This window comes from Budorcas taxicolor, chromosome 19 (genome assembly GCF_023091745.1).
Source record: "Budorcas taxicolor isolate Tak-1 chromosome 19, Takin1.1, whole genome shotgun sequence".
Taxonomy (NCBI): Eukaryota; Metazoa; Chordata; class Mammalia; order Artiodactyla; family Bovidae; genus Budorcas; species Budorcas taxicolor.
The window spans coordinates 23,561,553-23,587,908 of record NC_068928.1 but is presented as its reverse complement, the minus strand read 5'-3'; the positions used below and the strand labels follow the sequence as shown (position 1 = coordinate 23,587,908).

Genomic DNA, 26,356 nt, shown 5'->3' with positions numbered 1-26,356 from the left:
GGCTCGGCTGGCAGATTGCACCACAGCCCAAGTTGGCAGCTCTGCCCCACACCGCCCAGGCTTCCTGGAACCCACGGAGGCTGAGGATTCCCATGATTGTGCCTGGGTGGGTGGGGGTAGGAGGAGAGAGACCCAGCTGGGAGCCCTGCAGATGGGGGCCCCACACCAACTTCCTGGGGCTGCCAGAGGTGGGACCTTGGCCTTTCCACTTTACCCTACCAGATAAACCAGCCCACAACCTGTGATCACACCTGCATGCATGTGGACACAGTATACATGCACCCACATGGGCCCGGGGCATGCGCGCACACACACACACACACACACACACAAGCACACAGATACACATAGGACCCACAGGTACACACTGGCATACACATGCTCACATACGTCAACAGACACCCATGTACCTGTGCACACGGGTACTGCACACTCATATGCAGGAGCATGCAGACAAAAACACCCATGTGTACACCTCAGGCACACACAACTCCCCGTACAAACACACCCAGGCACACACTCAGATCACACACACGCTCCTACCAGCGCCCTCACTTACACAGGCACCGGTCTGTGCTGCTCAGACGCCACCCTGGAGCGTCGAGACAGAGGCTAGCAGTGCCGAGCTCCTGCAGACAGTGGCGGAGGTGGCGGGTGGCGCCCTGTCTCTGCCTTTCCCTCTGGAGCCACAGGCGAGTGAGTCCTCATCTCTGTCTGCACCAGGGCTGACCCTGCCTGGCACACGGCAGGCGCTCACTCATGAGAGCCCTGTAGAAGGGCGTGGCACATACCCTGAGCAGCCTAGGGTGCATGCTCAGTTGTTCAGCCGTGTCCGACTCTCTGCAACCCTATGGACTACAGCCCACCAGGCTCCTGTGTCCATGGGATTCTCCAGGTGAGAATACTAGAGTGGCTGGCCATGCCCTCCTCCAGGGAATCTTCCCAACTCAGGGATCGAACCTGCATCTCCTAGGTCTCCAGCATTGGCAGACAGGTTCTTTACCACTGGTTCCACCTTGGAAGGGGAGACAGTCACAGACGGGCTGCCAGGCCCCCTCCACCAAGCAATGGCCTCTCTCATTGGCCCCCCTTCCCCAGAGCTGGGAGTCTGTGCTGTGGGGGCAGAGGGCAATGCCCAGGTCGTAGACAGAGGGCACAGGCATTTTTATTTTCTCGACTCCTCGTCTGCAGGCAAGGCAAGAAGGGGCCTCAGCCCTTTGGGGACAGCAGAGGGGCAAGCCCAGTCCAGGGCTGGGAGTGCCCAGTGTGGGGTCCTCTGCTCCAAGGTAGCGGGCTGCTCAGCAGGAGCCTGGCGGGCCTTGGTTCAGGCTGCACCCTCCACCCCCACCTTCACCAGGAAAGGAAGAATCACGTGGTTCACCTTCTAGGGCTGCACAGACCACTGGCTTCCCATTGGACGTCCACTCCACACCCGGATCTGTCATCCCTACTGCACCCACCCCAGACTCAGGAGACACTCAGCAGGCACAAAGGCCCCCTTGGGTCCTGCCTGTCTTGCATGCATTAGGCATCTCTCTAAGCAAGACAGCTCTGTGCTCCATCAGCTTCTGGGGGCAACACCGGTCCAGGCCAGGCCAACCAGGGCTTCATCCTCCTGGTTCGGGAGTGGACAGGAGACCTAAGCAAACCTACCCTGACTTGCTCCCAGAATGCTTCCCTACTCTCCTCCCTAGGGTTGCTGAACCACAGGATGGAGCCCCAGGGTGAGCCAGATGCAACTCACAGCCTTGGCCCAGGAGTCATGTGGGGTAACTAATAATAATAACAAAATTCCTTTTGCAAAGTACTTACTTTAGCAGTTAGAGGGAGTTCCTGGCGAGCCCATCATTGGAGCACATCATCTGATGTGTTTTCGCGTGAGAGAGAGAAGTGGGGCTGCCGTCACAGCAACTTTGGACACTTCCGGCCCCCCTGTCTTATCTATCCTTATCAGCACTCATATGTACCATGTGTGCTGTCTGTCAATGTATTCTAGGGAAGACACGGCTGAGAGATGGTCTCATTCAGGCCCCTACAGTCTGCAGAGACACCCAGGTTATCACCCAGGTAGGAGACCACTTGGGCCAAGTGTTCACAGACCCAAAAGGGACACAGGCCTAGGTCCAAGCATTTGAAGATCACAAGGGCAGCCCAAGGACCAGGCAGGGAGGAGCATTTCAAGACCAGGTTGGATTCTCCCGCCTTGCACGGCAATCACAAAAGACCTGGAATCATGGGATTCAGACACCTGGCCAAGGAGCAGCAATGGCTGGGCTGCAGCAGCAGGAAGGGGTGCAGAACTCACAGCCTGGATTTGAATTTGAGAGTCCAGAAGAACCTGTGCTCTCCTCGCCCCCCAGGGCTCAGAGAGAGAGAAGCAAAGTTCCCAGATAGCTTTTAATTTTACTCCATAAGCTCAGGAGGGAGGTGAGAGCCGTTCTGGAGCCTCATCCACTCTCCTCTCCTTAGTGCTCAGGTTCCCAAGCTTTGGAGCTGTGTGACCTTCAGCAACTTACCTAAGCTCTCTAGGCCTCAGTTTCCTCCTCCCTAACAGGAGATGAGCACCAAGGAACTGATGCCTTCAAACTGTGGTGCTGGAGAAGACTCTTGAGAGTCTCTTGGACTGCAAGGAGATCAAACCAGTCAATTCGAAAGGAAATCAACCCTGAATATTCATTGGAAGGACTAATGCTAAAGCTGAAGCTCCAATACTTTGGCCACCTGATGTGAAGAGCCAACTGATTGGAAAAGATCCTGATGCTGGGTAAGATTGAGGGCAAAAGGAGAAGAGGGCAGCAGAGGATGAGATGGTTTGGATGGCATCACCAACTCAATGGACACAAATGTGAGAAAACCCCAGGAGATAGCGGAGGACAGGGAAGGCTGGCGTGCTGCAGTCCATGGGGTCGGCAGGAGTCAGACATGACTTAGCAACAATAGGAGATGGCTGCCACCAACCTCACAAGATTATAAACATTAATGCAGCACAGGGCTCCCACACCATTACCGGAGCTGTTACATGTATTATCTATTAGGATTCCACCTTCTCCTTCGATCTCTCTCAGCCTCCTGCTGCTCCTGCTCTGACCCCTCGGTTTTTCTTCTGGGTGGAGGTGGGCAGTGAGGGGCCCACGGCTCCCTGAGAAGGACTGGGATTCGAGAGAAAAGAGAAGCACTCCGGGTGCCAGGCCCAGCCCTCCTGACTCACCGAGCACAACCCAGCTTCCTCCCAAACCTCTGCTGACTCAGCATGCGGGCAGTCAGGAGAGTAGATGAGGACAAGTGACCGGGACGGGGCGCTGGGGCAGTGCTGGGTCTGAACTGACTGTAGGCCAGCACTGACCTTTCAGTCTCACCACTGCTTCTGAGATGACACCACTTTCTCCCCATTTTACAGCTGGGGACGCAGAGCCACAGAGAGGTTAAGGAACCAGTGCAATGGTAACAGAGCTGGGTCTGACTCCAGAGCCCAAGTTCTCAGATGCTGTTCTGCACAGTGATCTGCATCAGCAAATCAAACCTGCCCCCATGACTCCGGGAACTGATAGAAATACCCAGTTCATGCAGAGCCCATTTTACAGATGGGGAAACTAAGGCTCTGAAAGCAAGACTCATCTCAATAGCTGGGAAGAAACAACAATGAAGCAGGAAGGAACACATACCCAAGTCCTTCTCTCCTGAGGTTGCCTCCTCACCCTTCCACAGAGGAAGGGCCCACTTTGGGTCACCAAGACCCAAGGCCCTTGCTTCCCTGGTGGAAGCCTGTGGGTGTTTCTGGTCCAGTGGAGGAGGCAAGTCCCAGCCAGAGTCCCAACCCTGGGACAGGGCTCCAGGGAACCCATCCAGTTCTCCGGGCTTTAGAGAAACTCGGAGCTGAGAAAGCTGGCCGGGATCAGAGGAGGAAAGGCAGCCCCAGGCCCTGCCAGCAGCCCCTCCATCATGTCTGCAGGTCATCGGGGTCAGGAGGAAAGAGTGAGACAGTGTGGTTTCCTCCACTTGTCCTTGCAGCCACCAGCGGGAGCTGAAAGATGAAGCAGCTCCTTTCCCAGGCATGGGGATGAGGCAGTTACAGGAAGCCAAGGAAACAGATGCCCCTAGAGAAGCAGGCACTAGATCATTCAGCCTGGATCCTCCCCTACTCCAGACAGCGTAAGCTGGCATCAGACCCTGCAGTGCTCAGCTCTCCTCCTGGCTCAACCACTGAATCACCTCAAGCAAGTCGCATGCTCTTAGAAAGCTTCAGTTCACCTGGCCTCAAAGGGGAAGCTAGGCGAGCCTCTGCTTTCTTTATAAGCCAGGTGAGGACCAAGCACACTGACAGAAGGACACTCTGGTCCCCAGGAGAACAGGGCCCCATGGCATTTGGAGCCAGCAGACCCACACGGGGGTGGGCATGTACGCCTTGGGATGAAGATTAGACATCTCACATCCGCTTGGTGATTTACAGTGCACTGGTCACCTCCCCCTCACCCAGTCTCAAGGGTTAGACTGAATTTCCCATTGCACAAGTTCAGAATAGCAAGACAATGACCAAAAGAATCACAAGAGGAGTGCTTGTGAAAGCTGGGTTCCAAGAGCGGGACCCTGACACACGATGATTGCGCAATCTACTCTGATTTGTTCCGTAACCCAGTCTATCCAGAGAAATCCCAGCAGTGTGACTGCGGACTGTAGAAGCTGAAACACGTGCCATTATTTTAAATTATTTTTAAATAATAATAAGGTATCAGCCTGCAATGTGGGAGACCCAGGTTTGATCCTTAGATTGGGAAGATCCCCTGGAAAATGGAATGGCAACCCACTCCAGCATTCTTGCTTGGAGAATTCCATTAACAGAGGAACCAGACAGGCTATCATCCATGGGGTCGCAAAGAGTCAGACACGACTGAGGAACTAACACGCTTTCCCATCAGATAAGAAAGGTTAAAAAAATAAATAAAAATAAATAAATTTAAAAAAAATAAAGGTTAAAAAAACTTAATAATAACAGTGTGAGGATATAAGGAAACAGGCACCCCACCCTTAGTGTGTAGATATTTGGCAAGATTTATCCTTTTTTTTTTTTTTTAATTTGGCTGTGTGAAGTCTTAGTTGTGGCACGCAGGATCTTTGATCTTAGTTGCAAGAATGTGGGATCTAGTTTCCTGATCAGGGATTGAACCCAGGGCCCCTGCATTGGGAGCACGGAGTCTTAGCCAGTGGGCCACCACGGAAAAGCCAAGATCTATCAAAATTTTAAGTGTACACGCTGTTCGTGCCAATAATTTTGTTTTTAGAGATTTATCTCACTGGTAAACTCATATAAGTTGACAAGACCTATGCACACGGATGTTAACTGTATCATTGTTTATAACAGCAAATAGAATTAGTAACATACATATCATTATTTCACTATATTGTGGAACAAGCACACAAGGGAACACTATGCAGCCGTGAAGAGGGAGGTAGCATTTATATGTTCCTACATAAAGATTTCCTAAAAACTAAACAAACAAACCAAAAGATACCAAACAGCTCATGGAACAGGATCCCCTTAGTTTAAATAAACATGTAAATGCCTGCATATGCCTAGACAACTTCTGGTCCAGGACTGGTTGAATGCAACTGGAATTGGAAATCTGGGGGGAACTTTTCACATTATGTCCTTCTGCGCTGTTTGATTTTTTTTTTTAATCAAGAAAGTGTTATAATTTAAAGGAAAAGTGTTAAACAGATGGTTTGCTAAGAAGAAAGAAGATGAAGAAGAGGAGGAGGAGGGGAGGGGTGGAAGCTACAAAAGCTGATTTCTTTAAAACCTTCTTAAGCTATTTAGTGCTCAAACTGACCGCTGATCCCAGACCTGAGATCACCTCTTCTACCCTGATGATAAGCCTGTCTTACCCCAGAGAGGGAGAACCCAGGTCTCTCAGAGTCTGACTCCACATGGTTCTTCCACCCACTCTGGGTTGTTGTTTTGTATTTGATTGCTTTGGTTTTGGTTGTGCCATTCAGCTTGTGGGATCTTAGTTCATCAACCATAAACTGGGGCCCTCAGCAGTAAGAGCACAGAGTCCTAACCACTGGACCACCAAGGAATTCCCCATCCACTCTGCTTTTAAGCAAAGAGTTTGTGTCTTCATCTCAAGTAAGAAAACTCCAACAAGACCAATACACCACTTTTCTGGGGGAAATTTGACAGCACACATCGGAGTCCTTATGTACATGCCCAGAAGCTTCCAGAAAGCAGATCAGGGTCAGTTTGGGCATCTGCATATTTATATGCACACTACTCTCTATGTATATTATGCTTCAATAAGTAGCTTAAAAAAATGCATGCCTTTTGACCTAGAAATACCAGAGGGGGAAAAAAATCAGAGCTGTGTGCCAAGTTGTACTTTTGAGGGTCTCCAGCTAATTGCTACCATAACTATGGAATACTGGAGGTGATCTAAATTTCCAACAGTAGGAATAGGGGAGAGAAAGACAACATCTCTCAGCAATATAGCTCAACTCAGCCAACAAAAATTAGATGGTAAAAATGTGGGAAAAAACGTTTCCATAAAATTTCAAAAAGCAAAACTTGAATTTGCCATGTTGGCCACTATTTTCACAGCATTTAGACTGTATTGTGTGCTGTGCTTAGTCACTCAGTCGTGTCCAACTCTTGCGACCCTGTGGACTGCAGCCCGCCAGGCTCCCCTGTCCATGGGATTCTCCAGGCAAGAACACTGGAGTGGGTTGCCATGCCCTCCTCCATGGGATCTTCCCGACCCAGGGATCGAACCCAGGGCTGCTGCATCGCAGGCAGATTCTTTACTGTCTGAGCCGCCAGGGAAGCCCTTACATTGTATCGGGTAGTATAAGCAATCTAGAGATGATTTAAAGTATATGAGAGACTTAAGCGACCATGGACAGAAGAACGGATAAATAAGAAGCGGTGTACTACTCAGACATGAAAAACAATGAAATGTTGCCATTTGCAGGGACTCGGGTAGACCTGGGAGGTATGACACTTAGTGAAACAAGTCAGACAGAGACAGACTGTTATCATTTATGTTCCAACTCTAAAAACAAAACAAAGGAAAGAATATAACAAAACAGAAACAGACTCAGAGAGGTAGAGAACAAACCAGTAGATACCAGAGGGGAGAGGGAAGGTGGTAGGGGGCAAGATAGAAGTAGGGGATTAGGAGGTACAAACTATATAATAAATTTAAATGGAGTACAATCTTTAAGTTTTTAATTTAAAAAATAAACTATATGGGAGAATGACAGAAGCTATACACAAATACTACATCATTTTATATAAGTGACTTAAGCCTTGCGGGGTTTTGGTACCCTGTGGGGGATGGAGATTTATCTCACTGGTAAACTCATATAAGTTGACAAGACCTATGCACACGGATGTTAACTGTATCATTGTCTATAACAGCAAATAGAATTAGTAACATAAATATCATTATTTCACTATATTGTGGAACAAGCACACAAGGGAACACTATGCAGCCATGAAGAGGGAGGTAGCATTTATATGTGTTCCTACATAAAGATTTCCTAAAAACTAAACAAACAAACCAAAAGATACCAAGCAGCTCATGGAACAGGATCCCCTTAGTTTAAATGAATATGTAAATGCTTGCATATGCCTAGACAACTTCTGGTCCAGGACTAGTTGAAGAGACCAGTCTATCCGTAGAGTCCATAGAGTCTATCCACCTCTCTATGGAGATGGGTGGGGAGTCCAGGAAACAATCCCCCAAAGACACTGGGGCACCACGGCACATGTGATACCGGGCGAGCAAGTCACAGTAAGTCTCCGAATAGGATAAAACAGGCTAACACGCTCAGAACCACGCTTTTCAGGTTGTTGCTGTTGTTTAGTTGATAAGATGTGTCTGACTCTTTGCAACCCCGTGGACTGTAGCCTGCCAGGCTCCTCTGTCCATGGGATTTTCCAGGCAAAAATACTGGAGTGGGTTGCCATTTCCTTCTCCAGGGGATGTTCCCTACCCAGGGATCAAATCAGAGTCTCTTGCATTGGCAGGTGGATCCTATACTGCTGAGCCACTAGGGAAGCTGTTGTTCAGGAGGTGAAATTAAAAAATCATGATTTTTTTTCCCTCCTTTGTGCTTTCCTAAACTTGCTGCTGCTGCTGCTGCTGCTAAGTCGCTTCAGTCGTGTCCGATTCTGTGTGACCCCATAGATGGCAGCCCACCAGGCTTCCCCGTTCCTGGGTTTCTCCAGGCAAGAACGCTGGAGTGGGTTGCCATTTCCTTCTCCAATGCATGAAAGTGAAAAGTGAAAGTGAAGTCACTCAGTCGTGTCCAACTCTTAGCGAACTCATGGACTGCAGCCCACCAGGCTCCTCCGTCCATGGGATTTTCCAGGCAAGAGTACTGGAGTGAGGTGCCATTGCCTTCTCCAAGTTTTCTTAAATAAGCAGGTTTTGCTTTATAGTGAGAAAAACACAATAAATGTTATTTAAAATAATGACATATAAAAGGAGCAAAAGGAAAGAAGAAAGCGGATGGGCCCTGTTCTATTAATAAACTAGTGGTTCTCCCATGCTATGGGTGTGAGAACCACCTGGGGCTTGAATAGCACAGGGTCAAACCCCAGCCCTGAGGCTTGCAAGCAGTGTGAACTTGGGCTAGTTTCTCAACCTCGCTGTGCCTCAGAGCAGACTCCTCATCGATAAAGTGGGGATATTAATGGTACCTACCTCATCAGGCTCTTGGGAGGGGTATACGAGTTAATGCGTGGTAAGCCTTCAAATCGGTGCCTGGCACAGATCTGTACACCTGTTGGCCAGTACAATGGCTAAAATTCGGATCCCATCGTTCTGCGGTTGGGCCACGGAATCTGCATCTTTAACAAACTCCCCAGATGATTCCAATCTGGTGAGAAACACTGGAATGAAACCCAGGAAGATACTCCCTTTATCTTTGGTGGCCCCTTGGAGTTGTCTACAGGAAAGCTTGGGCACTAGGAGCTGTCTGAAGGGCATTCTCCCTGAAGGAGATGGCAAATGCAGCTCTTCTTTCTCCCCCATTCCGCTGGGTCACTTCCCACCCTCCCTCTACTACTGCAGAGCTTCACCCGGCTGCTTCCCTTCCAAAATGGGTGAGAAGGTGGGCATTAGCACCCTCTACAGGCAAGTCTGGGTAGTGCGAGGAGCAAAAGTGGGCTTCCTGCTTCTTGCTTCTAGGATGGCAGCCATATCGCCTCTGGCAAAAGCGATGGAGGGATGGAAGAATTCTCTGTGTCGCAGGAGACAAGCAGCAACCACCTGGTGTCAGAACACATGGGTTCCAGCCCGGATTCTGACTATACATGTAGCTGTGGGGAAATCACGTAGACTCCTGTCACCTCACTTTGTCCACCTATAAAGAATAACTGCCGTATGGCAAAACCAATACAGTATTGTAAAGTAAAAATAAACAAATAAAGTACTAAAAAAAAAAAAAGAATAACTGCCAACATTTCTTGAGAATCTCCTGTGAACGAGTTACGCCATACTTTCTTATTTCATTTACTCCTTAGCACAATCATGTTCTCCATCCTGGAGCCTCAGAAAGATTAAGACTGGACTTTCCTGGAGGTCCAGTGGCTAAGACTCCATGCTCCCAATGCAGGGAGCCCTGGTTTGATCCCTGGTCAGGCAAGTGAGATCCCACGTGCTGCAGCTAAGAGTCTGAATGCCACAACTAAAGATCCAGACTGCCGCAACTAAGACCTGGCACAGTCAAATAAATGAAAATATTTTTAAAATAATAATAGTAAAAATGTCGGTGGCTCAGTGGTAAAGAATCCGCTTGCCGATGCAGGAGACACAGGTTCAATCCCTGATCTGGGAAGACCCTACGTGCCACAGGGCAGCTAAGCCTGAGTGCCACAACTATTGAGCCTGCGCTCTAGAGGCCAGGAACCACAACTACTGAACCCCATGCACCTAGAGCCTTTGCTCCACAACAAGAGAAGCCACGAAATGAGAAGCCTGTGCGCCCCAGCTGGAGAGTAGCCCCCGCTCTCCGCAAACAGCGAAAAGCCCGCACAGCAACAAAGACCCAGAACAACTAATAAATAAATAAACTTCCATTAAATAATTTTTTAAAAAGGCTAAGGGACGTGCCCAAGGTCACAGGGCCCATAAGCGGCTGTAGCAGAATTCAAACCCAGCGCCCTTGCTTTTAACAATTCTGCCATTTCCACAGAAAGTGAGGGCAGTGCTTGATGCGAGATACAGCGAGGCTGGGCACCAGCAAAGCCCGAGACTCTCCCTGGCCCCCTGCCAATGCCGAGCTGAGGAGCAGCCCCAGCCCGGGCCAGGATGAGCAAACCCAGAGATCCCCAGGGTTGGCAAGCTGGGTGGGAGTCTCTCTCCAGGCAGATGAGCAGTGACTCAGGCGGAGGCAACCAGGTGGGGGACAGGCAAGAGGAGTGAGCTCTCTCTGACACAAATGACCTGCAGCTCAAAGCCAGCACGTGCATGTATCCTGACTTCCCTGGATAAAGAAGGGGTTCCTTGTAGGATCTATCTGTGCCTCCAAGCCCAGGGGAAACCTTGCTGGAGCACCGACTTCGTGGCACCTCCACCAACCCTGTCCCTTGCCCCTTTGAAGGGAGCAGGGCTGACTTAAGACTCACATAATAAACAGGGACAGAAAAGGCCTGCTCCTCTCAGGGTCCCCTCTTCTTTCCCCACCACCGGCCCTGCCCTCAGAAGGACGCTTCACAGGTAGGTGCCTCCTGTATTACACGAGAGCTGGGGGTGAGATTGGGGCTGGATCGTGCAGCTCAGTGAAAACCTGGACCAATGTCTCATCTGAGGCCAAGGGGATCTGTGGCTGGAAGTGCACATGCCTGCGTGCTCCACTGTGTCCAACTCTGTGAGACCCCATGGACTGTAGCCTGCCAGGCCCCTCTGGCCATGCAATCTTCCAGGCAAGAATACTGGAGCGGGTTGCCACTTCCTCCTCCAGGGCATCTTCCCGAGTATAGTCACCACCAAAGAAATAGCCCAGTGAGTATGAAATAGCCCAATACATACTGATGGTGTCCTCATTTTAAAGATGGAGAAACTGAGGCACAGAGAGACTGAGTAACGTGCTCAAGATCACACTCCAAAGAAGCGACTGTGGCAGACTGTCCATCCCATAATATATCCCCCATCCCAGATGCTCTTCTTACGCTATGACAGTAACACTCCTCCACTAAGTGATGGGGTATATGTTCCCCCTCCTCTAGCATCCATGTGGATCTGAGACTCTGGCAGAAGTGATGTTACATCATTCCCAAGGCCAGGTAACAAAAGGTGAAAAGGCATGTGGGATCCTCCCAGACCAGGGATCAAACCTGTCTCCTCCATTGGCAGGCGGATTCTTTACCTCTGAGCCACCAGGGAAGCCCTGGGTCTGTTCTTGACACTTGCTTCTGTCCTTTCTTGGGCTTCCCTGGTGTCTCAGACGGTACAGAATCCACCTGCAATGTGGGAGACCTGGGTTCGATCCCTGGATTGGGAAGATCCCCTGGAGAAGGGCATGGCAATCCACTCCAGTATTCTTGTCTCGAGAATTACCATGGATAGAGGTGCCTGGCAGGCTACAGTCCATAGGGTTGCAAAGAGTCAGACATGAGTGAGCAACTAAGCACAGAGGCTCTTTCTTGCCCCTTAATTCAGCCAGCACACTGTGAGAAAGCTCAATCTAGCACACAGAGAAGCCTGTGTGGCAAGGAACCAAGACCTCGGGCCAACAGCCAGGATCAAAGGCCAGACATGTGAGTCACTGAGCCTTCAGACAATTCCAGCCCCAGAAGATGATGGCAGAGCAGATACAGGTCTCCCTTCAAGCCCTGCCCAAACTGCAGATTCCTGAGCATCAGGAAAAAGCATCACTGTTGTTTCAGGTCATAAGCTTCTGGATGGTTTATTAAGCAGCACCAGACAACCAGAACAGGGAACCAAGCGAGCTGGCTCCAGGGCTGTGCACACGGCCACCCTGCAGTGAGAGACAGCACAGAGGAGGGGTACAGAGCTTAGGTCTGGAGTCAGACATACCTTCATGTATTCATTCATTCATCCATTCACCACATGTTTACCACATCCCCACCATGTTCCAGACTCTCCACTAGTGTGGAGGGTATTCCAGTGAACAAGACAGATAAATCCCTGCCCTGGGAGGGCAGGGGAGTGGAGTACCAGAGAGGGATAACGTTACACAGGTATCTATATAGGATGATGTGATCCAAAGGGGACTGGGTGGGTGGAGAGCCCTGTTTAGAGGGGATGATCTGAGCTGACCTCTCTGAAGGGGAGATTATAAGGATGAGACGGATGTAGCTTTGTGAAGAGTGGAGGGGACAGCAGCAAGTGTCAAGAACAGACCCGGGGCTTCCCTGGTGGCTCAGTGGTAAAGAATCCACCTGCCGATGCAGGAGACACAGGTTTGATCCCTGGTCCGGGAGGATCCCACATGGCTTGGAGCAGCTAAGCCCATGTGCCATGACTATTGAGCCTGTGCCCTACAGTCTGGGAACCACAACTACAGAAGCCCGCGTGCTCAAGCCTGTGCGCTCTAGAGCCTGCGTTCCTCGACAAGAGAAGCCACCTCAGTGAGAAGCCTGTGCATCACAGCTAGAGAGTGGCCCCTCCTGGCCTCAACTAGAGAAAAGCCACACAGCAGAGGAAGACCCAGTGCAGCCAATTAAAAAAAAAAGAACAGTCCGGCTACACTATTTCCTAGCTGTGTGACCTTGCAGAAGTGACCCAGCCTCTCTGAGCCACCACGTCCTCATAAGATGGGGATGCTTTCAGAGCCCACCTCATAGGATTGTTCTGAGGAGCCAGCAAGCTAAAACGTGGATCACAACGTATGACCAGGGCCTGGCACAGGAAGAGGAGCTCCATAAATTTCAAGGATTATGCTAAGGCCAAGGCTGCCGGTGGGCTGCCTGGAGCCCCAGAGACCATTCTGCTCCCCGTCAGACACTGCCAGGCATGGCTCCAAGGGAAGACAATACGAGCAGGGGAGGTGGATGGACCCTCCCGCTGCTGTACTGGTGCCCAAGCCACTGAGGATGGGTCAAGTGGACGCGGGATGCACACCCCTGCCTGAAGATGCTGACACCCAGCCTAGCTTCCGCCCACCCACTGCAGGCATCCTGACTCATCTCCTCCACCCAGGGCTCACCCAGCCATCATCCTCAACTCAGAGCTTGAAGGACAGGGCAGGAAACTGGACTGGCTGTCTCACGACAAGCCCCATCTGAACGGCAGTGGGCAGCCACATGGCCAGTGGGGGAGAAGCAACCTCCTCAAGGCAGAGGGAGGGAGACCAGGACAGGAATGCTGGAGAGCTGGGCAGGGCAGAAGACGCAGGGACCTCAGGGGACCAGGAAGTCCTGCTGGGTAAAACATCACCTGCCATCAGACAGGCACACCCTCAAGGACCTGAAGTGCACTGGGTGGGTGGCCAGCTCACATCCCCAGAGAAAGAACACAAATAAGTCAGAGCACACAGCAGTGCACACAGACACAAGCTCAGAGGAGCACTGCTTAATCACAGAGATGTGCAGACACGGCGATCCAGCAACATGCCCTCCAGGGACCCACGTGCACAGACGTGCATACAGGTGGCCCTCACTGTGCCTAAGTGCCTGTCACTCCCCTCCAGGTCTTGCTCACCACCACTCGTCTAATTGGCAGGGTCCCCCGGGTGCCCAGACCCGATGCCATCTGCTGAGCCAGGCCTGGCAGGGCCCAGCTCACACACCCAGCATGATCCGGGAAGGAGGCTGACAGCCCTGGATCTGAATTAGGGAAAGAGGTGGAACCCCAGCTGGCCCAGAGAGCAAGTTGCAAATTCAGAACCCAGGCCTGGTCTCAGGCCACGTTGCCCAGAGTTCAGTCCTTGCCTGGGTGTCCCACCTGCCTTGGGCCCCCAACAGCTGGTTTGCACTCTTGAGCAGGTGGAGTGGAATCTACTTAAGGATGATGGCAAACAGAGCAAAAAACAAACAAACAAAAAAGTGTAGCGTGGCAGACTTGATGCAGAACTTCCCTCTAGAGAAGCACCAAAGCATTGAAAAAGGGGTGGGCAAGAAGAGAGTGTCATCTGGCTCTTTAAAGGGGGAGGACATGGGACCTCCCTGCTGGTCCAGTGGCTAGGACGCTGCACTCCCAATGCAGGGGGCCCCTGGTCCAGGAACTAGATCTGGCATGCTGCAATGTAGATCCCACATGCCATGCGGCCAAATAAATAAATAAACATATTTTAATGGGGGGAGAAATGGGTAGGCTGGCATTACTTTGTCTTTAAACTAAACTTGTTAAAAATAAGAGGAACCCCAAACTGTAGAGGAATCTTTAAATGATTGTAAGTGAAGACAGTGGCTGTTGCAACCCCCCAGCCTAGGCTGGGTGTGACCTTGCCTGAAGGCAGAAGGATGGACACCATGACCATCGTGTGGCCAGCCTGAGCAGCCCCTGCACAAGTCAGAGGCAGCCAGACACCCTCCCCACTATACGACCTCCCCCTGGAGAGGGTCACGTTGCTCAGAGATGGGAGAGGACCGGGAGACAAAGGTCACCATTGTACCATGGCAACAGGCCTTGGCAGAGGCACATCCTCGCCTTCTCCAATCACGGCTCACAGTGGGACCCAAGTGTTTGCAGACAGCGCCTCACCTGCCAACGTGGGTGGTGGCCCAGGAAGCGGAGGCAGATGCACTGGAGCAAGGAGGAGGAGGGGGCTTATAGGTGCTGTTCCCTGAAATATGACACCTGCCCTGGCTTATGCCAGAGGGCCCCCAACTAATCCTCAACCAGTGCCATCCCTTCCGGCATAGCATCCCATTGCTCTTCTGCCGGCCCAGCCTGTCTCCGCCACTTCAGAAACCCCCAATCCCTGGGCACCAAGGTTGCCTCACTTGCCCCACAGCCCTGGTTCCTCCATCACTCTGGGCTGCCCTCTGCCAATCCGTTCTCCCCGCCCTTCCCGTTTTCCATTTTCTCTCGCCCTCCCCCAACCCTGTGCCCTCTCCTCCCCACTGACTATAGCCCAGACCAGTGCCCACGACCATCTGCCAACTCCAAACGCCAGCATCCACCCTCCTGCCACTCCTCCTTCAACCACCTGCTTCTGAGATGCTTGTTCCCCTCACCCTGTCTGCCCACCCTCCGGGCTCCCATGTCCTACAGTGGACAGAGCCCCGGGAAAGGCACGTCTGAGCAACCAGCATATTGCCTCCAACTCACAGAATGTGGAGCAGAACCATGCAGGGGTCTGGGAGACTGCACTACATTCCAGGAGGAACTGACCAGGTCAGGGGCCAGACCCCTGAGTCCCAGATTCTCTGACCAGGATGGGGGTCTTTAGAGGTCACCTATTCCAACCCCCTTCACCACTTTAAGTGGTGAATATCTGAACCACCTAGAACATACTGTCTTCCCAAATACACAGAAATATTCCATCATGGAGCCCTCGTTATGGACCTATTGCCATGTTCAAAAATTTAGTAAATACCTACAACCCCAGAGAAGAAAACTGAGGCAGAGAGAAGATCGGAAATTTGCCCAGAGTCACACAGTGTCTGACACCTCATAGAGTACTTCAAACCATCTCAGTCCCACGTCTTACTCCAGTCACTTCTGCAATGACCGGTTCCCTGCAGGCTTTGAGCAATAGCCTACGGTGCCATGTGGCAAGGCTTCCTCGAGGACTCAGCGGGATCTTCTCTGAAGCCACAGCGTGGGATGACCACACGAACCTGCTGGGGCTTCACACATGCAGCCTGGAAGCATGCGGGACTTAATGTCCATGGACAGGACAGAGCTGATGGGTGAACACTTTCCTGTTTCTCTCCCCAACAGGGCAGTTCTGAAATGCATGCTCCTGGGGAGACCTCCCAGGAGAAAGCGGTGGGAAAATTAAAAGCATGCATCCTCCAGTTCTGCTTTGGAAAAACACAGGTGGAGACCCAGAGAGAGAGTTGAGAGGTGGAGCTGGGATTCAACCCAGGTCTGGGTCACAACACAGCCTTGTCGTCTGCTGCTGCCACAACCATCCATGCCAACGTCCCCGTCCCTTAAGGTTCAAGTCATTCTGAACCACAGTGACTCAGCCACACTTGATCCAGACCGAGTCATGGGAAGGGGTGGGGGGTGGTAAGGGTGCCTATGGCAGGAGGGTCGTCTTCTCTGGAACTGAGGCCGTGCGTGTGTGTACTAGGTTGCTTCAGTCGTGTCTGACTCTTTGGAACCCCATGGACCGTAGCCCGCCAGGCTCCTCTGTCCATGGGATTCTCCAGGCAAGAACACTGGAGTGGGTTGCCATTTCCTACTCCAGGGGATCTTCCTGACCCAGGGATCGAACCCATATCTCTGACATCTCCATTGGGAGGTGGGTTCTTTACCACTAGTGCCATCTGGGAAGCCAGGAACTGAGGCCACCTCCCAACAAATCACCCAACACCCTGGGCTAAGCGGGCTGAGTGGGAATCCCAGCCAGATGTGCCCACGCCTACTCAACTTTAGCATCTGCCTCTGCCCAGAAATTCAGTGACTCCAAGCCCCTATCCCATCCAATCCCTCCACAATTCTCAACATCTTAGAAAGGAGGAGGAACCTGGGGTAGCTTCTGGAAGCCTGAGCAGCTGGATCTATAAGACACCCACCCCGCCGCACTCCTAGACTCAGAATATCCAACACACTTGCTTGGAGATGAGGGCAGAACACCCCCCAACTGCTGCCCACCTCTCAAAGATGTGCGGGGACTTTCTGGGGGAAATCACTGATGGAGACCTCACATGCCCTGAGTCACTCTCTGCCTCTCGACTCCCCCGCAGCTGGGCGAGCCCTCTGTTTACTCTTTACTCTGCAGCAGGAAGAACAGGGGAGGGGGGAACAGGTGCCTTCTCCCCTCTCCACGGGAAACTGAGGCCCGTGAGGCTTAAGGGACCGCCCTAGGGTCACCAGGCGTGAAAAGAATCAGAGAGCCCTGGAGCCCAGCCCAGGACAACCCTATTATTCTCTACGGAGGCTGCTCCAATGGGGGCCACTCAACAGAGGCAGATCCCAGCCTGCAGACCCCAAACCCCACTTGCATATAAATGCCCTTTGGTCTGTTAAGTAGAGTGTAGAGAAGCCACACAGGCAGAGAGAAAGAAGGGTGTCCTCCTCAACCAGCTCCCAGGTCAGGACTTATAGTGTGCCCCTGACCCCCACCCAGGGCAGGCACCCCCACACTCATCACTCAGGGCCTCCGAAGGTGAGCATCAGGCTGGAGCCCAGCCCTGCTCCAAAGGCCCACAGAGGCCTCTCAGACAGCGCCCCCACCGCCCTGGCTCCCCTCCCTGCAACAGGCACAGGTTGGAGTGAGGCCGGGGTGCGGTTTATGTCCTTTCGGAGGAAAAAACAACAACAAACCAACCCAGCCCAGCTCCAGGGTCCTTCCCGGAGGTCCTGGCTTTTTCCTTCACCACCACCACCTGTAAACACCCCAGCTCTGGCCTCCACCTCGGTCAGCTTCTCCAGCCAGAGACTTTGTCAGAGGCTGGGCTGACGTCTCCCTCACCGCAGAGACACCCCAGACATGTGTGTGCGCCATGCCCCACCGGTAGTGTGTCTGAGGACAGTCACCCACTTCCCAAACAACCCATTACGCTGAACTGCTCCGTGGAATCGCAGCACAGAGCTCACTCACGTCCACACGAGCTGAGCTCTCTTTGCAGACACACGCATTTGCCCTCACCGCATACACCAAATTCCACCCTGGGTCCAGTCCCACCCAAGATCCGCGTTCTGATCCCCGCTAACTACGGGGTCGCCACCCAGCCCCAGCCCCTCTGACCTTCTGCGACGCCGGCGCCCGCGGGCTCACTGCTCGACGTGGACGGAACGGCAGCAGTCTGTCGCGGCGGCGTCCCCAGTCTCCATCCGGCCGCCAGCCCCCTCCTCCTCGGCGGCGGGCTCCCCCGGCCGCCCGCCCCGCCGCGCGCACCGTCACCGCGGCGCGCGCGCGCGCACCCCGGCCGCGGCACAAAGCGGCTCCCGCGACCCGCCGCCGCCGCCGCCGCCGCCGCCGCCGGCACACCTGGCGGGCGCGCCCCTCCGCCGGAGCCGCGCACTCGCCGCCCGCAAGCCCAAGCCTGGCCCAGGCGGGGCCCTCCTGCTGCCCCCTGCGACGCCGCCGCCGGGGTCCGCGCCCAGGTCCCGGCGATGCCCACTCGGTTCGCCTGGCGCCGCAGCCGCGTAGCTGCGGGAGAATGGGAGGGCGATGGAGGGGCGGGCACGCGGGGCCGGAGAGGGCACGGGGGCGGTGGGGGTGGGTACGGCGAGTCCCGGGTGCGGCTCCGGGGATGCTCGCGTCGCTGCCGCCAGGGGACTGCCCGAGGCGGCTCCTCGGAACAAAGGCGCCGGGCGGGGCAGGCGCGCCCAAGGGACCCAGGGGAGCGGAGGAGGCGACAGCCCACCTGCCCGCAGAAGTTCCTGGGGGATGGGGCCCCGGGCCGGTGGGAATGGAAGTGGGGAACGATCGGCGGGAAGATACTGGGGTTCTCCCCAGCTCTGCGTGCGGCGGGACTGGGGAGGGGGTGCAGTGCTCTCTGGATTTGGAAGTGGAAGCTTTCAAGGACTGCCGGAGTCCTTAAAACTGCCTCTACCTTGGACCTGGCAGCCTGGAGCTTTCATTCATTCGCTGTACAGACATCCTCCCAGCTTCGGCCAAACCAAGGATGCTCCTGAACTTGAAGGGGCTGAAGGCAGGAAGGGTGCCCTGTGGGGCCCCTGTAATGCTTGAGTCTTGCTCCCTAACCTCCACTAAGGGTGGCCTCTGAATATGACTTGCACATCTAATGATGGGAAGCTCACCCCCTCAGGACGCAGCCCACGCTGTACTTAGGCAGCTCTGAACGTTAGAAAGCCCTTCCTTTAATTGCATGGACATCTGCATCACGTCCATTTGTTGACCAAGGCCTCACTCTGCTCTGGCCACAAAATCTAGAACATAGTTAGGTCCTTGTAACTGAGATTCTCCTTCCCATCTTCTTTCCCCTCCCCAGCATTTATTCAACTCCGTTTGCCAGCAGCTTCTCCCTGTGGCTGCCCTCTTGTCCTTCAGGCAGGACTCTCAGCTCAAATGTTTCCTTCCCAGTGGGCCCTTCCCTCTCGACCAGAGTTCCCACCCACCCGCTGGTCAGTCTTTATCTGATGCCCCGTTTGAGTTTGTTCAGCACTCTGATCATCTCAGGAAACTCTCTTATCTATGTGTCTACAGACTGTCTCTCCCACTAGAATGTGTGTCCCTTAGAGGCAGGACTCTTGTCTTCCCTAAGACAAGGCATCAAAACCCCAAGGCCTGACCTGGAGCAGGGTGGAAAGAAAAGGAAAGCGAGTTGCCAACTCACCCTCTGAGTCCTTTCAGCAGCCTGACCCATCACCCCAAAACACAACTTGCTTAGCCGTTCGAGGGTAATATCCAATATGGTATTAGCAGAGAAATGTGCTCAATCTCTGTCCACAAAATAAATGAGGAAATGACAGAGCATTCTGTGGTATATTAGTGTTAGTCGCTCAGTCATGTCTGACTCTTTGCAACCCCATGGACTGTAGCTCTCCAGGCTCTCTGTCCATGGAATTCTCCAGGCAAGAATACTGGAGTGGATAGCCATGGCCTCCTCCAGGGGATCTTCCCAACCCAGGGATCAACCATCTGAGACAAAAGAGCAGGACCTTCCCTCTGCAGCTCTGGACTCTGTCCTGAGCTCTTAAAGCCCCAAGGTGCAAGCATTTTCTTAAATCATACCCACGCTTCAACTGGAAGCCCTCAGATAGCTGACCTGCTCAGCCTGCTATCCAGGTGCAGACAAAATTGGAGGCTTAAAATAGACTTCTCCTTTAATTTCTGTTAAACTGTACCTTCTAGACTTGGACTTGGACTCCAGCCTCCAGGACACTTCGAGTCCAGTTCTGCCATCTTGTCCACTGGGATGGTGCCCAGGTTCCTGCCATCAGCAACATCACCAGCATGCTGTCTACAGCCTTCCTCACCAAGTCCTTCATGAACACACTGAGCAGTCTCAGCAAGCACAGCCCACTCATCCACCTCCCCCACCGTGCCCGCCCCCAGCCCACATTCCTCTGTGTCACCTGTAAGGCTTTGATGGGAAGACAGGAACAATTTCTTGCTGAAACGCAGAACCACTGTCTCCTGCTATACCACCCCCAACCTAACTTCTAGTCTGGAAAACTAATTGGAAAAGCAAATAAAGCTTTCCCCAGCAGGATGGGTCCCCAGGGAATTCACTCGCTGCCAGTGGTCCTCTATCCCTTTCCTTGCTAAGTGCCCCCAAACCATTTCTTTAATAACAGACTCTGAAACCTGATTAGGACTGATGCTAAGCTCATTTATTTATGGTTTGTGGACTTATTTCCTCTCTGTAAAGATACAAATTACTTTCACCATCTCCCACGTTGGGGCACATGTCCTATTCTCTGAGAGGGAGTATGCATAGTGGTTGTGAGCACTGCCACTGTCTCTGTGCCTCAGTTTTGTCATCTGAAAAATGGGGAGAACAACAGTACCAGATCATAGCATTGTTATGAAGGGTAGATCAATGTATGCCTGCAAAGCATTTATAACATGACACATGATAAATACACACAATAAGTTAGTACAACTTTCATGATATAAGAGTAATAGTTTTTTGAGTGCTTAGTCCCAGCGCTATGGCAGCCTCCTCTTCAAGTCCCTTGGGAGGTAGCCGTCTCAGATATGGAAGCTAAAGTTATTTCGAATGGCTCCATCCTATCTTATGACTGCTTCCCTCCTCCATGGACTCAGCTAGCCTCCTGTGACTCTGAAAAGCATTCTTCTTTGGCTCAAAAAAGGGTTTGCCTAAAGCCACCCACGTGGGCAGGCGGTCTCAGCCTCCTCTCCTTCCCTTGTATCTTGGGCAGGTGTAGCTGACCCATCCTGGTCTTGGAACTCACCTCCCTTCCAGCCTTCCTACCTGTGAGCCTGCATTATGTTCATTTGTCCTTCACCTGGTGCCTGTTTAATGAGCTCCTTCTCTGGGCTAGGATCTCAGAATACAGACGAGGACAAGAGGGAAAAGGGCCTGCCCTCATGGAGCTCACATTCCAGGGGAGCCACGGGCAATGAACAGATAGGCGAATAAAATAATGTCAGGTAGCATGGGAGTTTTGATGAAAGGAAAGGAGGTGAGGGAGAAGCTGCTTTCCGTCAGTCAGATAGTGCTCGGCCTGCAATAGGGTTTTGCAGGTTGCCTGAAACTGCAATCGGCCTTCATGTCTGTGTCTCACCAGCGTGCTTGCAATGCAGCCTTCTTCTCTGTCTCTGAACACATTCACAACCTACGCTCAGGACCACATAGCCCTCCTCATACTCTTGCCTCAGGCTCGAGGGGCTTTTCAGTCTCTTTGCGCTATTTGCAATCTGCCCTTTGGAGTTTAGAGCATTTGTCTAACCTCCCATTTCCTGAATACCAAGAGTTCCCGGGTGGCCTGAGTCACCTTTCCCAGGGTTCCTGTCACTTCTATGTGCATGAGTGCTAAGTCGCTTCAGTCGTGTCCAACTCTGTGCAACTCTTTGGACTGTAGCCCACCAGGCTCCTCTGTCCATGGGATTCTCCAGGCAAGATTACTGGAGTGGATTGCCATGCCCTCCTTCAGGAGATCTTCCCAACCCAGAGATCAAACCCACATCTCATGTCTCTGCATTGGCAGTCGGGTTCTTTACCACCAGTGCCACCTGGGAAACTATCATTTCTATATCATCATTCAGTTAATTCTTTCTCCTTGAGCAGTACTGGATCCAGAGTTCCTGTTCCCCTCACTGCTTCCCGTACCTTCTGAAATTGTCATTGAGACAAGAGAGAGCAGACGCGCTGCTCTTAGCTAAGTAGGACTCCCAACAGATGTCTGGGGAGGTGAGGTCTGCTAGCATTGCTGAACCCTATTCCTGGGGCCTGTTTGGGGAGATGCGGTAAAAGCATGGTCTCTGTTTACTTACCGGCCAGACCAGGGTGTTCCCCCAAATGACATTACTTCCTTTCTCCTTTCATTCAGCCACCCCTGGGAGGAAAGACCTGTTCATTCTTGGCTTCAAAAGTGACAGTGTTAGTCACTCAGCTGTGTCTGACTCTTTGTGACCCCAAGGACTATAGCCCACCAGGCTCCTCTCTTCATGGGATTTTTCCAAGCAAGAATACTGGAGTGGGTTGCCATTCCCTTCTCCAGGGAATCTTCCCAACCCAGGGATTGAACCCAGCCAGGTCTTCTGCATTGCAGGCAGACTCTTTACCATCTGAGCCACCACAGAAGCCCCTTGGCTTCAAGGGTCCTGCTACTTTAGAAGCTGGTGCAAAGAGGTTTTGATGAGGCAAATGGGATGAAAGCTCCAGGGTCAGGTCTGGCAAAAGCCTTGGAAGGGGTGTCGCAGCAACAGGGCTTCCCAGCATGTCTCCATCAAGACCACTAACAGCTGTCATGCCTGTCCACAGTGTGGAGGAAGGGGCCAGGTTGAGGGGGGCGAGGAGAAGAAATCTGGGTGCCCCTCCCCCAGACTCAGGATCCCAGCTGACTTGACAAAGGAGGGAGACAAGGAAGGGCTGGCTCTACCCAGGTCAAAGCAGGGACTGCCCAGCAAACTTGCCAGATGCCCTTCCTCTTAAAAAGGAAGCAGCCAGGCTTCCCGGGTGGTCCAGTGGTTAAGAATCTGCCTTGCCAATGCAGGGGCACAGGTTCGATCCCTGGTCCAGGAAGATTCCACACGCTGCAGAGCAACTAAGCCCGTGTGCCACAGCTACTGAGCCCACGTGGTGCAACTACTGAAGCCTGTGTGTCTACAGGCTGTGCTCTGCAACAAGAGGACCCACCGCAATGAAAAGCCCGCACACTGCGACTAGGGAGTAGCCCCCACTCGACACAGCTCGAGAAAGCAGCAGGGGAGACCTAGCACAGCCATAAACACATAAATAATTTAAAAAGAAAAAAAGGAACCAGCTCATCTCCAGGCATCATTTCACTTGAGATTCACGATCTTCCCAACAGAAGGCAGGGAAAATATGATCATACCCATTTTACAGAGGAGAAAGCAGAGGCAGTGACTTGCCTCAAATCACTCAGAATATTCTAGGCTGGATCAGCACCACAGCTGATAAACTTTCAAGGACCCTAGAAGGCCTCTCCACCACAGAAGGCAGTGGTTCCCACTGGAAGTTTATGGATCAGTGTAGGGCTGGCTGTCTAACAAGGACCACCTGGAGGGGCTGGACCCTGGCCGAAGAATGAGAGGAAGGGCAGTGGGTGCTCTTACCTGGAGGGAGACTCCAGGTCAGCACGGCTGAGGATGCGATGCTGCTGGGGGCTGTAAAGCCACTGGAAGGCTGTCAGTGTCCTCTCCTCAATCCGGAACCGTCCCTCCTGCACGTACCTGCGAGTGAGGCAGCAGAGAGTGAGGCGGGGGCAGGCAGGGCCCTGCAGAGGTCCTCTGGGAGTTGGCCCTCCGTGCCACAAAATGACCTGTCCCCAGATACCCCTTGCTCGTCAGCCAGAAAGCCTTATCTCCAAAGAGCCACGATTAAAATTCCCTGAAGAAGAGGCAGCTATATGGAGCAACTCAATAGATGGAAAAACTTTCTAAGTGTTAGTTGTCTGAAGTTGAAAGGAGTCAGTCAAAAGGGTGAGTTTCCTGTCACCAGAGGCATATAAGCAGAGGCTGGGTAGAGAACACAAGCACCAGACAAGGGTCCATTCTCCAAACCCTTTATAAGACTGACACATTGGACTTCTTGAGCTCGTAGCAGGAGAAAGCATGCTCTGGAGTGGGGGTCATGAGTCAGATGTCAGGATTAGATCTTCCAGAACCTCAAGGTCTCTCCGAGTTCCAGTCACCCTGGGGATTGACACTCAGCCCAGATCAAGGATCAGGGAAGCTGGACCGGGCAAGGAGAACACAAAAGGATCTCATTCACTTCGGCCACCAACTCCTGGTAGACTCATAAATCTGTCCATTAATCCAGTATTTACTAAGCGCCTATGACAATGAGCAAAAGAGTCATGATCCCTGACGTCCTGGAGCCTACAGTTTCATGGGAAGAGAAGCCATCAGTAATCACATGAACTAATACATCATTATAAACCAGCCCCCTCACACATAGAGGGATTGTCAATTGGTACAAGCGCTCTGCTGGATAGCCTGACAACGTCTGTCTAAATTGCAGATGCAGTTCCTCTGTAATCCAGCGATCCCCCTTCAAAGAATTTATCTACAGATTCTAGCACATGCACAAGGTTATCCGTGGCACTATTTCTAATAACAAAAGACAAAGAATGGACCAAGCACCCATCAGCAGAGGGCTGGTTAGATAAATAACGGTGGATCCATATAGTAAAACAGTGTGCAGCCATACAAAATGTTTTCATTGAGGGCATTCAGTGTGCTATCATGCAAAGATCTCCAGGATACATTGTTTTATCTCTCTTTTTTTTTTTTTGAGTTTTTGTTTTTCTTTTTGATACATTGTTTTAAAAGGGGGGAAAGAATGAAGTAAGAATTTTTATTTGTTTATCTTTACATGTAGAAATTCTGGAGACACAAAGCTAATAAAAGGTGGTTACCTATGTGGGGTTAAGGACAAGCTGGGGGAATGCAGGGAGGGAGTAACTTTTTAACAATGTGTCTTTTTATACAGGAGAGGTATTACCTATTATTACAAATCTTTAATCATGTGTGTATATATGAAATTACAAACTGCATAAAATGCTATGAAAAAAACAAATTGTGCAGCTACTCTGATACTGCCTGATCAGGCACTGGCTTTGTTGAGGGAGGAGATTTCCCAGAACGCGGGTTGCTGGAGGTCAGAGGGCTTCCGTTGCTCCTATGGTCTCCCAAACCAGGGCATCTTGTCCCCACCTGTCTCCCTTCCTTCTCTTCGATATGATCTGACGGGCATTTCAGGAAGATCGTCCTGGAGGAAAGGGGCAAGGCAGCCAGGTTAGATGTTCTCGCAGGGGCTCAGATGGGACAATGTTAGTTTGCACAGGGGACACTGCTGGAACGGAGAGACACGGCAGGATTCAAGTGAGAGAAGGAAGTGTCATCTGGACCTGGGGATGGGTCGGACACGGTGAAGGGGAGACAGGCAACAAATTTTTTCCGGAGTTTGTGGTTTGTGTGGGCATCTGGCTGCAGTGTCATTCTCGCTGGAGAAGGACAAGTTTAGGCAGGAAATTCATGATTTTATGACTTTCCTTTGTGGGACGTGACCTTCCTCTGCTTCCTGCATCAAGTTGACTCCTGTCCTGTAAAACCTGGCTCAAAACATGACTCCTTAAAAAAATGATAACTTGGCTCCTCCAGGAAGCCTTCCCTGATTAAGCTCATCCCATTGTGATGGTGAGTGCCTATGCCTTTCCCCATTCTCGGGCTCCTCGAGATGTGCTCCTCCTCCTTGTCCCAGCCACCTCGCCTCTCCTCTCCCCAAGGCAGGGCAGAAGGGACTGTCGTCCACTCATTGCAGGCACCGTGACCTGGATTCCACTTCCCTTCTTCAGGTAAGCGATTTTCCACTGTGAGTCCCGGATTCCTCGTCTGTAAAGTTGGAGTATTAACACCACCCACTTCGAAAGGTTGTTAAGAGGATTAAATGAGATAATTCGAGGAAAGCCCCTGCCACATGGTCATCCTTATCGCCTCCCCTCTACCCCCCCACCCCCACCCCATCCTCATCTGTCCTCACCAGTCATCGGCTTTACCTGCTTCACTCATGACAGACAAACCCTCTCCCTACACGCCCTCCTCCAAGCTTCACATGAAATCCCTCAGAACTGGCTGATCCCATTTCAAGAAGAGACTTGGGGGATGGAAGTGAACTTGTCCAAGGTCACATACACACAAAAAGCAGCAGCCTTCTCTGGACCTTCATCCCCTGGCATCCAGTCCTCGCTCCATACACAGACACACATCCTCTCCCTCCTCCGCACCAGCCACCACTTCCCAGCACAGATCTTGTCACCCCCTCCCCTGGCCAAAAAGGTAGGGGCTTCCCCCCACATATCCAATGTCCTCCAAACTGCTCACCTGAGAGGTCTAATTCTTCCCCACTTTGCTCCCCTCCAGTCTTTCCTCCCAACTCCCACCCCTACATTCTCAATCTGTTTGTCCTTCTCTAAAGATGCCCTGCCTTTTCTAACCTCGGAGCTTTAGCTCAGGCGGTGCCCAGATCTCAGCTGCCCTCCCTCCATCTGTGTCTTGTTCCACCCTTCCCAACTGCTCAAACCCCACTGCCTCTAAAAATCTGTCCCCAGCCTCCCAGCGAGCCTCCAAAGTGGTTCCGAGTTTCCGGGGATGC

At 52.1% G+C, this 26,356-nt stretch overlaps 1 protein-coding gene across 1 annotated transcript in view; it reads right to left on the bottom strand.

The window, feature by feature from the left end:
- RAP1GAP2 (RAP1 GTPase activating protein 2) overlaps positions 1 to 26,356 on the bottom strand; it is a 215,447-nt gene that overhangs the window by 183,112 nt on the left and 5,979 nt on the right. The window contains exon 2 of the mRNA XM_052658271.1: positions 23,317 to 23,433. Coding sequence (XP_052514231.1) covers positions 23,317 to 23,433 — 117 coding nt within the window. The remainder of the gene's footprint in view (positions 1 to 23,316; positions 23,434 to 26,356) is intronic.